At 38.5% G+C, this 14,687-nt stretch overlaps 1 protein-coding gene across 1 annotated transcript in view; it reads left to right on the top strand.

Moving 5' to 3' along the window:
- Positions 1 to 14,687, top strand: part of GRIN2A (glutamate ionotropic receptor NMDA type subunit 2A) — a 273,638-nt gene that overhangs the window by 167,249 nt on the left and 91,702 nt on the right. Inside the window, exon 3 of the mRNA XM_030579010.1 lies at positions 3,176 to 3,290. Within this exon, the coding sequence (XP_030434870.1) occupies positions 3,176 to 3,290 (115 nt within the window). The remainder of the gene's footprint in view (positions 1 to 3,175; positions 3,291 to 14,687) is intronic.

Genomic DNA, 14,687 nt, shown 5'->3' with positions numbered 1-14,687 from the left:
GTTGTGCTGTGGGAGTACAGAGCATCTCCAATCTCAGGGCCAGATTGTTTGTTTGTTTGCATTATGGTACTGCCCAAAGTGCTCCAGGCAGGGTTAAGGGCCCATTGCATTAGCTGCTCTCCAAACACTCAGGAAGTATGGTAGCTGCTCCAAAGATCTTACAAGTTCAGTTGAATGAACCAAGACCCAATAAAGGAGTCTGAGGAACAACAGGAGAGGATGGTAAAAGAAGGATGATCTCTGATGTTTGCCCTTGACACCCATGTAGGTAGAAGCACCAGATAAATTGTATTTGAGTCGCTTCTCTATGTAGACTTGTCCCTGCCTCTTTCCAGAGCCAAACCATCTGGCACAATTCAGTCTTCCCTTCTGCATGAGATGTGCTGTGGGTGAGTAGAGTGTGCTGATCTCCTCAGGCATGCACTGTTTTAATCTTGCTGTTTTTACACAGCAGAAACATACAATTTCTACTGTTGCTGGGGTTCTGCACAGATAAGAATGGGGAAACGGATTTTATTTGTATTGAATTTGTAACTGAGGGCTCAACAGTCAGAATTGCTCTACATTAGCTCTTCACTAAAGGTTTGTAATGTACGTGCTTCAAAAGGGCTAATTTCTTAAAGCTGAGGAAAACTGAGCAAAATTGGCTGGGCAGAAACATTTAGATAAAAATTGTGAATGAAAATATAGAGCTCTTGAAGAAGAGCTTATTATATGGCTAGAAAAGCTATGGTTCCACAATGAAGGAAAGGGACAACTTTGTCTAAAAGCCCTTCCTAATTCAGTAGTGAAATGAAGGCAGCAATTAGAAATTAAAAGCAATATATAATAAATAGAGAAAGAGGAAATGGATAACATCTGATTTATATTGACTGCTTTAAAATGCAGAGAACTGATATGGGAAGCTAAGGATATGAGAGAAAAATCCATGTCTGCAAGGGCTAAGGACAATAAGGAGAAGTTTAAGCACATTAGGAAAAAATAAATCCTAGCAATGGTTATAAGGCCCACTACTAGATGGAGATGGTAAAATAGTTAATGATGATGCAGAAAAGGCAGACGCGGTCAATACATTACTCTCATAAATAATATGAGAATATTTATTTAAGTATTTTCCAGTCCATTAGTAGTTAAGGAAGATGTTAAAGAATCTCTACTGGTGATAAACACTTTTCAATCAAAAGGCCCAGATAACTTGTACCCAACAGTCCTAAAAGAGTTGGCCAAGGACATCTCTGGACTGCTGATGTTCAGCTTTAATAGATCTTGAATTAAGGGTAAAATTTCAAAAGACTGGAAGAGTGCTAATGTGCCAGTGTTCAAAAAGGGTAAGCAGAATGACACAGGTAACTATAGGCTAGTTAGCCTGACATCAATCCAGGCAAAATAGTGGAAAAGCTGATGTGGGAGTCAGTTGATTAAGAATTAATGAACAGGGATATAATTAATGCCAGTCAACATTGTTTAGCAGAAAATTGATCTTATGAAATAAACCTGCTCTCACTCTCTGGTGAGACTGCAAGTTTGATTGATTAAAGTAACTTCATAGATGTAAAATACTTAAGACTTTTGTAAGGCATTTTGCAATATTGCACAACTCTGATCAAGAAGTTAGTACTATGATACCAATAGAGCATATGTTAAATGGGTTAAGAATTGGCTAACTGACAGATGTCAAAAATAGTTCTCAGTGGGGAATAATCACTGAATAGGGGTGTTTCTAGTGGCTCATCACAGAGATTGGTACTAGGTTTGATGGTATTCAACATATTCATTAACAATCTAGAAGCAACTATAAACTCACTGCTGATAAAATATATGGATGACACCAAGACTGGTAAATGATGATGATGACAGGACAGTCATGCAGAGTTACTTGGATTGGTTGGGAACCTTGGCCCATTCAAACAAACACAGAGAAATGCAAATGGAATAGTTGAGAATGAAGGAGAGGGAGAGGAAATTGGAAAGAGAGAAAATAGGAGCTGGGGTAAGCTATAGAGGTCTGTTTCGGCCTAATTTTAAAGCTCTATCCAGACCCAACACTGACCTGGGAACAGCTGACTTTGAACCCAACTTGACAGTGTCAAATCCTTTTCAGACCCAATGCTCCTTCTAGAGCATGCGTCAGCACCACTTCTGCTCATCCTTGGGTTTTCGCCTGGTGGGGACTTTCTGCTCCTCATACCCACAATCCATCTCTGGTTGCCTCTTGCCTGTGGGATAAGGGTGACAGTGGCTGCATGACCCACTCCTGCTGGCCACCTCACTGTGATGTATCAGGACACTCACTCCGCAGCGCACACAGTGCAACAAGATGGCGGTGGTGAGCAGGAGCAGGGCACGAAGCCACTGTAGGAGGTGATGAGAGCCTACCCTATCGGAGGCCATCGAGTTCAGGTCAGGTTTCAAGGCCATAGTAAGGTATGATATTAAGTTGCTTTAAAATATTTGTTAGTGTGATCTAACATTCCAGTTGATCTGTATAACAGAAAGGTGGTAGCATTCCTCTATTGTATTATTTTTATTGATGTAAATGGAGATAAAATGTGTGAGTCACATTTTTTGCATATTTCATTATAAGCAAATATAATATATGATTAATGATAACGTCAGTATTAATACAGTTGGAGCACATAGTTCCTCTTTGGTAACAGGTTTAATTAAACCACAATGAAGTTACAGCTAAGGATATGAAATATAGAAGCATGAGCAAATGTTAAATGTAGAATCAAATAAACAGTTTGTTTCTTGGCCTAAACAATATCTAATAACAAATCTGTATGAACTTATTTGAATTACGTTGAACTGGATGGTTTTCATCTACACTCCTCTTGTGCATTAAGAGGTCATATCATATCCGTAATGCATTTTATTGTTCTCCTACCTTCAACCAAATTATGATAAATTGATGAAAAGCAAATTCAGTAACAAGGTGGGAAGTAACCATCTTCCTCTGCAGTGCAAGTCAAGTGCATATTGTACTTTACTTTCTCTTCCCTTCAAGGAATACCCCAGAGACTCCAGCTGCAGACCTAGGATTTTCACAGCAGTGATGGGATTTAATGTGTGTGTATTTCATCAGGATTGTTCTGATGATTGAATTAGCTTGCTCATTAACTGTTGGACAGCTCATACATTTTTCACTGAACTTCTTTTTTTTTCTTTTTGCTAGGTTTATGATGAATGTGACTTGGGAAGGTAAAGATTTGTCCTTCACAGAAGATGGCTACCAGGCACACCCAAAGCTGGTGGTGATAGTGCTGAACAAGGACCGGAAGTGGGAGAAGGTGAGCATATGTCTGCGTGTTAATGTACTGAAAGGCACAAAGAGTGAATTTCAGTGCAGCTCCTGCTCCCGTGAAACACTTCTGAATTCCTGGTTTGTTGATGTCAATGCACTGCTATTCTGACTATAAATGTAGGCAACCCCTCAAAATAGATTGGGGACATAGTATGTGTTCAATTTCAACAGAATGTGTATATTAGGCTGTGTATGTGCAGCATATACTTTCATGTGTGCATGCCATTGTCTGAAGGTAGGAGAAGGATGATCATGTGGCTAAAATACAAAACTAGGTATCTGGGCTTATGGGTTCTACTCCTGGTTTTGTTCTGGAAATCTTGAGTGACCTTAAGTAGGTCAGTTGTGCTTAGTTTTTCTTTCAGTAAAACAGGGATAGCAATACCTGCCTATTAGGGATGTTGAATCTTCATTCATTAGTGATTTGAAGTCATTGGATGTAAGGCTGTCTGTAAGTGCGCAGTATTTTCATGATAGGTATTAGATCTGGCTGTGGGATCACCATTCCATTTTGCAACAGCTTTGGAGGTTTTGAAATTTGTTTTTGTTTTGCATTGGAATAACAACAAAACCTCTCAAACATTTTTGTGAAACAGAATTGCCTCAAAACATTATTATTTTTGGATCAAAAAGGTCAGGTTTTCAATTCACGGGTGTCTGTCTGCCTTATCAAAAGTGACTAGAGAAGCCACACAGGACCTCAGAAACCTTCCTGTCAAAAACTTGTCAAAATCAGCAAATCTCTGCAAAACATTTCCGCTTTGATGAAACAGCATATTTAAGACAAAAATATACTGTGTCTAAAATGTTCCAGCCAGCTCTAATAATTGCGTTAGTACTACTACATCCCGAAGGTACACCTGTTAACACAGAACTAATTGCTGACAGCCCATGTGGTGGCACAGGTGTGGCCGTTATGCCAAGTAATCCACCATCTGTGCAGTCTCCCTCATACAATCAATGAAATGTTTGCATGCAAAGTAAGGGGAGTGATCCGAATATACTTCAGATATCACAATGGTCTTGGACAGTTGGCATGGCATAGACACATGCCTTGCTGTTGTTTGGGTGTCATTTGCAAAGTCAAAATGGCTGAGAATTTAAAAATTGGACAGTAGCAGGCCGCAAAACCCAGTGATGATTCAACTTGGTGATATTCTAAACAAAGAGAGCTCTCAACTATGCTTATAGCTGTTCCTATCATTTCATAGTGACTCAACAGCCATTTTAAGCTTCAGAATGACATGCAGAGTGACACTCCTGGAATCTTATCATATAGATAACACATATGGCAATTTAGAGAGTGTAAATATTTTTAAAGTGGAGTTTAATATTTAAAATTTAAATTTTTCTGTCATTTAACCACCATCTACTGCCATTAACATCAGAATTGGGTCCTTATTGTATAATAGTCTTGCTTGTTTTAGTTTCCTCCCCTTTCAAGATACTATTTCACGAACACTTTTTCAGTCAAGGCATCTTTATTTTCTTATGTCCTAACTGACTTTTAAATTATATCCTATCAAATAAGCCCCAATGATATATAGTTCCCAGCTTTCAAAACCTTAACAAATCTGAAATCACCTAATGTGATGATCTAAGAGTGGGCACTAACATTTTCTATGCTCAGTTCAGATAAGAAAATTATCTTTTGTGACCTATGGCAGCAAATATACTCAGCTATGATAATCTGCTCTCTCTGTATGGGTAATATTACCATTGATATTGGTGACACAAGTCTATCGTTTTGTTATCACTAGGATTTCTGTATGCATTGGGAGAGCAGAATATTGGTCAAAGTATGCCATGTGGATCAAAGAATTTTTGGAGACTGCTCTGCAATTTCTTCCGAGTTCACTAATTAAACTGAGCTCACACTGGAGGAGTGAGTAAATTCCACAATCTTTCCTAAATTTGGATACGTTTAAAAATCCAAACACAATCTAGAAACCCCTTGGCATTTTTATCAATTTGAATAATTTCATGTTTTAAAAGTATTTTTTGAGTGCTAATTAAAATGACATGCCCTGCTCTCTCTATCAGCCAAAATAATAATAATAATAATTAATAATCTGCCTGGCAGTAAAGTTATAAATGGTCAATATTTGTTGCAAAATATTTTTTATTAAAACACACTGTTAAATTCCTTTCAAGTATTAATCTTAATCCTTTCAAAATTTGGCTTGAGGTTCTGAATCTTGACTGCATCTAGAATGCATTTAATTATACTGAGGGCTAAGTTCTTATTGGCGCACACAAACCTCCATGCCCAAGGAATGTGCTCCATGAAACAAAATGCACTGTAGCTAGTAAGTAATTCTGTTTTCTTTGATAAATGCTAATGCTGTAGAATGTGATGATCTAGAACATAAATAAATATATCATGAGATTGATCCTACAAATCTTCACTCTTATAGTATTCCCATTGAAAGTGCATTTATTGAGGGCCAGATTCTATCAACTTTATGCACATATTTGAAGAGAGTGGGATTATTAATCAAGTTAATTGTGAGTAACATGCCATAACCTAGAACTAAGAAAATGCTTGCTGTATCAGGGCCTAGGAAAAATAAGCAGAGGTATGACCGGTGTATTTTAAATTTTTAATGCTTGATTGTGCACTGCTTGGGAAACCTAAGCCTCCATTGAAATCCATGAAGTCCCATGAGATCCACATCTGGGGTATGCACAGAATGCAAGATTGGAGCCCCAGTTTGCCTAAATGTTGTTGTATCAGTTTCCGAGGTGAATTTGTATGATCAAGAATGAGTTACTGTAGTCTCAGCAAACATGATAGCCCTGCAGAGAGAGTTTCACATATCACATGATGTATTTCTTTATATTCATTGACATGAATTAAATTTAATCCTGCAGTGTGAACTAAACCTGTAAATCTGAATTTTGTGAGGAACATTCTGCTCAGTAACCATCACTAAAATCTTGTGTTATTTTTAAATATGCAATAGTCTACCAATTATATATTAACCTGTGGAAAAATCACTTTGATAACACACTGTGAGGTCAGTATTAGTATGAGACAGCTCAAGGGAAAAGTGGTTTAAGACATAGCCAATGATCCTCATAGTAGCATCATCATCTCATACATTTTATATAGTTAAATTTGTCTTATGGGCCCACCAAAGCAAGTGGTTTGATAGAGTTTTGAAAAATGAACTAGTAACTGCTTAATGAAACTGACCAGGGGATGGGTCATGTCCAAACTCCTTGATGTGAATGCTCTCCAGACGTCAAAGAAATATTTGGGTCTATTTCAACAAGTGACCACCCTCTGAGAGTGGGGAGGACTGAGTACAGGCTCTGCTACATGTAACCAGACATGTTTTGAAGCATTATAGTTCCATTGTGCAGCTTCAGACAAGGAATGAGAATTTGTGAATTTCAACTTGGAGGCATGAGAAGGTATTAGCCTAACAGTTTATGTAAATCTTTTTATCATCTCTGCTGTACCCACTGCAACTTTATAGGCTCTGTGGCAGTCTGGGAGAAGACACTGCATGCAAATATGGCTCACCTTAGTTTAAAAATAAAAGAGGGAATCTGTGGACATCAGGTGACCTAGTGGAGATTGGGTCTCCTATGTCTGGACCAGTGGGGAGCTGACCCCCTCTTCCCTATACTGTGCAATTTATTGCTGGGTACATATTACAAGTGGATGGAGTTGTGGCCCAATTAAACCACATCCATGACCTCCTGTCTTTCTTCTGGCATGGATAGACAGTGCTCCATGTGCCTTCCTAGAGTTCCCTTCACATACCATACATCTCAGTTGCTTCCTTCACTGGCAGGAACAAACTGAGTGTGGCACTTAGATCTGTACCGCGTCATTCAAGTTTATCTAATGTTTCCCCTCTTCTTGCTCTAGTAGGAGTTTGACAGAAGGTCTGACACCTTTCAAACAGTATAAATACATTATTAAACTTAGAGCCAACATCTTCCTTTTGTTGTTTTCCTGATGGGCACAATTTTACTTCAACTGGCAGTGTTTCAACAGGTTGTATCACAGTTCTGTTTCAGTGGGATTTTATAACTCCTAGTATCTAATTATATGGGTCACTCACGTAAAATACTGATAGTACAACAATCCAGTAGTCCTTGTAGTATAACGAATGTACGTACAAATTGTAGTATAGTTACTTTATAATGCGGCTAATGAAGAGTAATTGCTTCTGTTTAATGTGAGGTGCTTTTATCTAGTTTTCTCCGGAAGGTACAAGTTTTAATATGAAACCCCTCGATTCAGTTTTGCTTTGCTCATAGTATAATAATCTGTTTTTACTTGATTATAACTTCCATAAAATGTCTCTTTTGGGACTAAAAATACCTATGCTGGATTTAGCTGCAAGGTTTAAATGTGCAGAAAATCCATTCAGCCATAGCTGAGTTGTTACAGGCTGAAAAAAGGTACATGTTCTCACTGTAAAAATTAAAAAAAGAATCACTTTCCCTCTATAAATGACTCAGACATGCAAACTTTGAAACTTACACTTAATGTATAAATAATATTAACTGAGAGAAGGGGGGCGGAGTGGGGTGGGTGGTCCACAACCAAGTTTGAAAAAGATTGGTTGAATGAATAATAGTTATAAGACTGAAAATCACTTCTGGAAATGTTAAGTAGGCATCCACCAAGATATTATGATAGACCTTAAAGAAGCTCCACAAGTATGTATTCTCCCACCCATTCTTGCTGGGCACAGGGCATGTTCTCAGGCAAGACAGTTTACATAGAGTGTATAATGTGTGTGCTTCATTGAAATGGTCTACCTGGATAAAAATGGAAGAGTAAGCAGCACCACCCTTCTCTCTAATATAGTGTGATGTGCTGCTGCCCTGTTAAACGAGCCCTGCAGAAATCCCTTCACAGCCAAACAGAAGTGTCTGTTCACCTCAATGAGGTATCATCCTTTCCCAATCAATTGACCTCACGGAGATATGAACTTCAAAGGCTTTTGGGGCTATTTAAATACAAACATTTTAAGCATGAATCACATATCCTCTGTTCTTTTTTTTTAAAAGAAGCCAAGGAAATTAAATGCAAAAACCATATCAAAGTGTAGTAAAAATAGATAAAAAATATCAAATGCAAAATTAAGTTCCTAGAGAAAAATTAATTCAGCTACTTTGCATATCCTATACCAAATCTTACTTTATGGAGAACATTTAGTAACAAAAGCAGGAACATATTACACTTTAAACAAGAGTATGTTCCAGATATAAAGGTGAACATAGGCTAAAAGCAATTTTTGTGCTTTGTTACTATTCTGTGATATGTAAAGGCAAACACATAGTCTGATTTATTAAAAACATTTTTCCTGCTTCCTATTACCTTTATAAAATTAGCTACAATATCCTCAAATCCTTCTTTTTCTGAAGAACCCCAGTCTTCAGAGTAATGTCAAATGCTGCTGTACCCTAAGAGTGAGACTTACTACTCCTTTGGTCCTAGATTGGAGGCAGGGAGTAGTACAGTTCAGGTTATAGCCTTGTGTGATATCACTGTTCATGTCTGCCCACCTGCACAGAAAGGGAAGTGAGCATCTGATATCTCTCATATTTCTAGGGCAAGGGGGAAAAAAGAGAGACTTTTTTAAAATGCATAATAAATTAGCGAGATGTAAAAAACATTTTTTACTTTACTCCTGCTTGCAAAAATGTTTGTAGAAAATATTACATTGTATGTACAACAGAACTGAGTCTGTTCCAAATCACATGTTGCTGTAGAAACCTTCACTTCCACATTTCCAGACTTACTAAAATTCCAACTGTGCATTAACACTGCATTTATTGTATATGGTCTAGGGCTTGATTTTGCACTTTGATTAACTTGCAGAAGCAGGAGTTAGCCTTGATGTGCAAGATATGGCATGCCTATCATGAAAACGGCAGTCTTGTGGTGGAGGAATCCCCTGTCTGAGATAAGAGAATTAAGTTCTCCACGGAGAATTATGTCTAGCAAAAAAATCTCCTGTTTCATATAGCCAATAGAGGAAGTGTAGCATGCACAGCATTACAAGCAAAGCAGCACTGTCCATGTTGAGAGCTGAGAAACAGAACATTGGTTTGGATTTTGGAAAGCTTTTTGTTCTCAAATTACCATGATGTTGAAAAACCACTGAGGTAATACAGTACCAAGTATAATTTCTCAGGAAGTCATTGCATCCAAAGTAGATGAAGTGAGGCTGCAGTTTTGTTGGCAATTCAGTCCACACAATGGTACTTTCAACAACAAATATGGGGAGATTATATACCTTTTAACTAGAACGGTTGAAATAACTGGGAACTAAATGTCCATTTGCTTACATATTCCTCATGTGAAATATATAATGGAACCTTCCTATAGGCGACTTTGTCATGGGGCTAATATGTTCTAACATGATGTTAAACGTGACTTTACACCTAGAGTAGATGTAGCAACACACTTTCTTGGCTCGCTTAGTTGCAAAGTCCTGTTTAAGATCATGTTAGTTAAAATGTAAACACAATGTATTTCTAGATGTGTTCATGACAAAACTGTATTCAGAGTAAAGTCCAGATTTGCATCTCTGCTTTTCAGTGAACCACCTGGCTTTTTTAAATAAGTTTTATTATAGTGAAATTTCACTTCATTGTACTGGTGTTCTACTTTGCTAATTTCCTTGGAATGCATCAGTTATTACCTAGCAGTTGTTAAATGCTGTGTTCCAAAAGAATAATCCCCATTCTCCTCCACTCTGTCTGAAAAAAATAGAGGAAGAATTGTAACTGTTGTGGAGGAGTGGTGAAGAATGCTTGACTCCTATTTTTATAGCAACTGGTTCCAATGGGAAGAATACAGGAGCAGGGGCATTTGTGCTGGAGCTATTCCCCACTGGGAGTGACGATATGGCCATCTAGACACTAGTTCAGCTGCCGAGGCCCTGCCACTATAACCCACTAGTATGCGTATGAGGTCCCTTCTGTGCCAATCCACAGAAGATATGAGTTGTCACAGCCCCAATGTATAGATTCTTGGCACTTTAGCTCAAGCTGTAGCAGCTCATGCTTTTAGTTTTGGAAGGTCCCTGATTCAGTCCCCTATGTATCAGCCAAGAAGGCAGCAGTCAAACCATCAATCTGGAGGTGAAGAAAAAGGAGGTTGTTGGCCTGAGTAGTACTCTCCTATTATAGTGAAATTCCAAACCTGTGCTATTAGAGGGTTCCAAGTGTTCATACCATGGGCTTAGATCTAATCCAGTATTTCTCAGGCTTATTTGAAAACTTCCACTAATCAAGGCTATGCTGCCCTAGGCTAGTTGGGTCAAATCCTAATCTCAACACAGCTGAAGGAACTATGCCATGCACTGAGACTTTTCTTCACAAACTAAGGAGCAGCAGTAAAACTACTCAGGACTGCAATAACCTGTGTGATTGCTCTGCTGCTATCTATCTATAATATAGGGGTGTGTGTATATATATCACTTATTACTCTAGTGCAATGTTTCCCAAACTTGGGATGCCGCTTGTGTAGGGAAAGTCCCTGGTGGGCCGGGCCACTTTATTTACCTGCCCCGGGCGCAGGTTCAGCTGATCGCAGCTCCCACTGGCCATGGTTCGCTGCTCCAGGCCAATGGGAGCTGCTGAAGGTGGCAGCCGGTACAGCCCTCGGCCTGTGCCATTTCCAGCAGCTCCCATTGGCCTGGAGCAGTGAACTGCAGCCAGTGGGAGCCGTGATTGGCTGGGCCTCCGGACGGGGCATGTAAACAAACCAGCCCGGCCCGCCAGGGGCTTTCCCTACACAAGCGGCATCTCAAGTTTGGGAAACACTGCTCTAGTGCCTGAGGGCCACAATATCTATGCTTTCCTGTCCACCGAGGAGTGGGATGCGGAATAAGGGGTAGAGCTGCATAGTCTCCCTTGTGAGGCTCTCAACCCAGTTTTGGGGTCAGAGGTTCCAATATGTTTCTTGAACTTCACCAAGAACTTTCAGGTTCTATTCTAGAATTAATGTTTCCTGTCATTAACATGTATATGTACTAATTGTAGCATGCTTCTTGAGGAAACTGGGATCTAGAGAAAAGTGTCATGCAAGAGGACCTTCAAAAATATAAAGTGATTCCAGTATTCTCTATCCTGCCATGCATCATATTTTGCAATGGAAGGGGGATGACAAATGCTTTTTTCCTTAGAAAAAGTGTTTTCTCTTATGCTTTTCTCTGCAGTGAGACAAGGTGGGTGATGCAGTATTTTTTATTGGACCAGCTTCTGTTGATGGAAGGTATAAATTATACACAGAGCTCTTCTTCAGTCTTGGGAAGGAAATCAGATTCAGCCCTCGTCCAGACTAACCCGCGGCATCGGCGGGTTAAAATCGATTGCTCGGGGATCGATATATCGCGTCTAGTCTGGACGCGATGTATCGATCCCCGAGCGCGCTTACATCGATTCCGGAACTCCATCAACCCGAACGGAGTTCCGGAATCAACACGGAGACCCGCGGACATCGATGCAGCGCCGTCCAGACGGGTGAGTACCTCGATTTTAGAAATTCGACTTCAGCTACGTTATTCCCGTAGCTGAAGTTGCGTATCTAAAATCGATTTTAATATCTAGTCTGGACGTGGCCTAAGTTAAATACAAGTAAGAGCAGATTGTTAAGCATAAGAGGTAATGCATGTTGTAGGAGGCCATCAAAATGGAGTGGGCAATAAGGGTTAGATTGTTATGCAGTAGGAGTTTGAAATGGGCCAATAAGGGTTAGCTGGCAAGTGTATGTTACAAATTGTTGTAATGAGCCATGAAACCAGTGTCCCTGTTGAGTCTATGATATGTGGTGTCTAACATCATGAATTTAAGTTCCCAGGCTTGCCTTCGGAAGGTGCATGCAGGGTTTGTCTGAGGATAAATATTGAAAGATCAGATATGGAATGATCACTTTGTGGAAAGCGTTTATCCACAGGTGATATGGGGTTTTTGTCCTTTATCATTTTTCTGTGAGTTCATTTGCAAGCTTAGTGATTGGCTGGAGTCACCCACATAGTTGTTGCTGGGCACTTTTGATGCACTGGGTAAGGTATACCACATGTTGTGATAGACATGTGCAGGACCCATTAATTTTGAAAGGTTTGCTTTTAGTGGTAGTTTTCTTCCATTGTCCGTTGTTACTAAACTGACATGCTTTATTGATCAAATCTTGTAGTTTCCAGATACTGACTTAAAACTAAAATGAAATATTCCCTAAGAGTAGTTGAAGAAGTCCACTAGAACAAAGGAAACAGCTAGTTTTCCTACAAAAAGTGTATGTCAGTCTATATATTTGCTTGGTATTAATTTCTTGATATGAGTGAGATATTCCAAGTTTGTACATCTCCACTGCACCTGTTGGTGTTTGAGAGAAAAAGAAATCATGTGCTCTGTTATATATAGATTGCAAATGAAATGTGTTGTGAAGGGGAATGTGCCTGTTTGAACCGTAATGAGAGCAGATGTAGCTATTCATCTCATTCTGTCACATTTTTTGTTACATAATTATTATGAATAATAGTCTTGTAATTTAGCAAGCATATTATATACTGAATTATACTAATGCAAATTATTGCAATGATGTTTTTGTGTTAGTTAGCTGCCCAGTCATAGTGCTATTTGTTGTATAATATTCACTCTCAGGTATAATCTTTGTCAAATATTTATTGTTAACATACTGGTCCTTTGATTACTTATGTTCTAATATCCTGAAAAGATTTAGTACCATAAATATAATCTGACAGTTCATAGTACCTCACATAGATTGCAAAACCCGTTGAATGGAATCCTATTGTTAAAATGCTTTATTCCCACTACAACATCAAGCTATCCATTTCAATGATAATATTGACTTTCTACAAGTTGCACCTTTATATCTGATTATTCCTTTTAGAATTTGTGTGGTGTATGTGGCATATGTTTTTCTTTACTTCCCTGCAATTATTTTGGTCTTCAGCCAGGATGATATTACTAGTGACAGTCACTTGATTTATCAATTTTTTATAATGTTTAGTAATGAGCTATTCTGTATGTTATGTTTTGTTGAGTTTTTAGTTGTTTTTGTTTAAATATGATACATAAAGATAAATAATTTATCATTACTATCTTCAGCTATTGCCAGTTGTAGTTTGCAGAAAATGTACATACACAGAAGATGTTATCAGAAAATGTTTTTTCTAGCCAATTCACTGGGTTACTTTGGTGAAGACTGAATGAGATGAGGCTCTAATAACTAGTATTTCTATGTGACATCAAACAAGCTGCTGCATTCTCAGCTATGTTATGTATTTTCACTTGTATCCTGGAGAGGTTAAACCAAAACAAATGGAAAACTTCCTAAATCCAGGTGAAGATGTAAGACGTGGCTGCTAGAATTCAGGAGCTTTTAAGTATATTTGTGTGCGTGTGTGCCTACAAATGTATACTGTATGCGTGCATTATGGAAGCAGTGATTGCCATTTCATAGTTAAAACTGTGTTGAGTTTTATCCTTGAAGCAGAGATTCAAAATGTTTGTATACGAAAGTGTGTGTGCGTGTGTGTGTATATATTTATTTATAATGTGTCTGTTTTGGAAAAATACAGTATCTCTTTACTGTGTATTACCCTAAATTACAGACTCCACCTTAATGAAGTTTCTATATACACACATATGGTCCTATCACTATGATGTCTGCCCACAGTAATCTTACTCCCACTTGTAATTTCGCTGTTGACTTTAATTGGCTTCTTAGGGATCTTTAAACAGACTCTCTTTTCAGACACACACATTGCCATGCTCTTTGCCCTCTAAGCAAACTATTCTCTTTTCTATAGATCTGTTTGCTGTAGACTGTAACTACTTGTAGCTAATTGGATTTAGGGATGGAGCATAAATCAAATTTTTCAGACCTGTCTCTGAACTGTTCAATAGCTCCATCTTCTGGATTACATAATGCAGAGTTCCAAATGGTCCTTCTATAGTGCATTTACTGCTTAATTAAATTGATATTACCACAATGAGAAAAGAGATTTTAAAAGGAATATTAGAGAAAAATTACTTGATTCTCCCCATGTTGAACACTAGCCCAGATTGCTTGGGTTATGAGACTACCTTAGAGTCGCCTGGAGGGAGAGCTCGTCAGATTTGGATTCTTGTGGCCCTTATATTGGGAACTGAAAATATAATTAGCCAATTAAAAGGAAAGAGACCCAGTGGGAATAGTTTATTTGTTAAAGCAATGTACTATTGAAATAAAGATGTCTGGAGAACTGAAAGTATTTTTGTTTGCTGGTACAACAGTTTGCTTTAGCACTGTCTGCTTGGGACTTTGCACACAACTTTGTCTCCAAATGCATTTATGGTTAGGGCCTTACCAAATTCACAGCCATGAAAAAATGTGTCA

Source organism: Gopherus evgoodei, chromosome 10, assembly GCF_007399415.2.
Source record: "Gopherus evgoodei ecotype Sinaloan lineage chromosome 10, rGopEvg1_v1.p, whole genome shotgun sequence".
In the NCBI taxonomy this organism is placed as follows: domain Eukaryota; kingdom Metazoa; phylum Chordata; order Testudines; family Testudinidae; genus Gopherus; species Gopherus evgoodei.
This window is presented reverse-complemented; position numbering and strand designations above follow the sequence as displayed.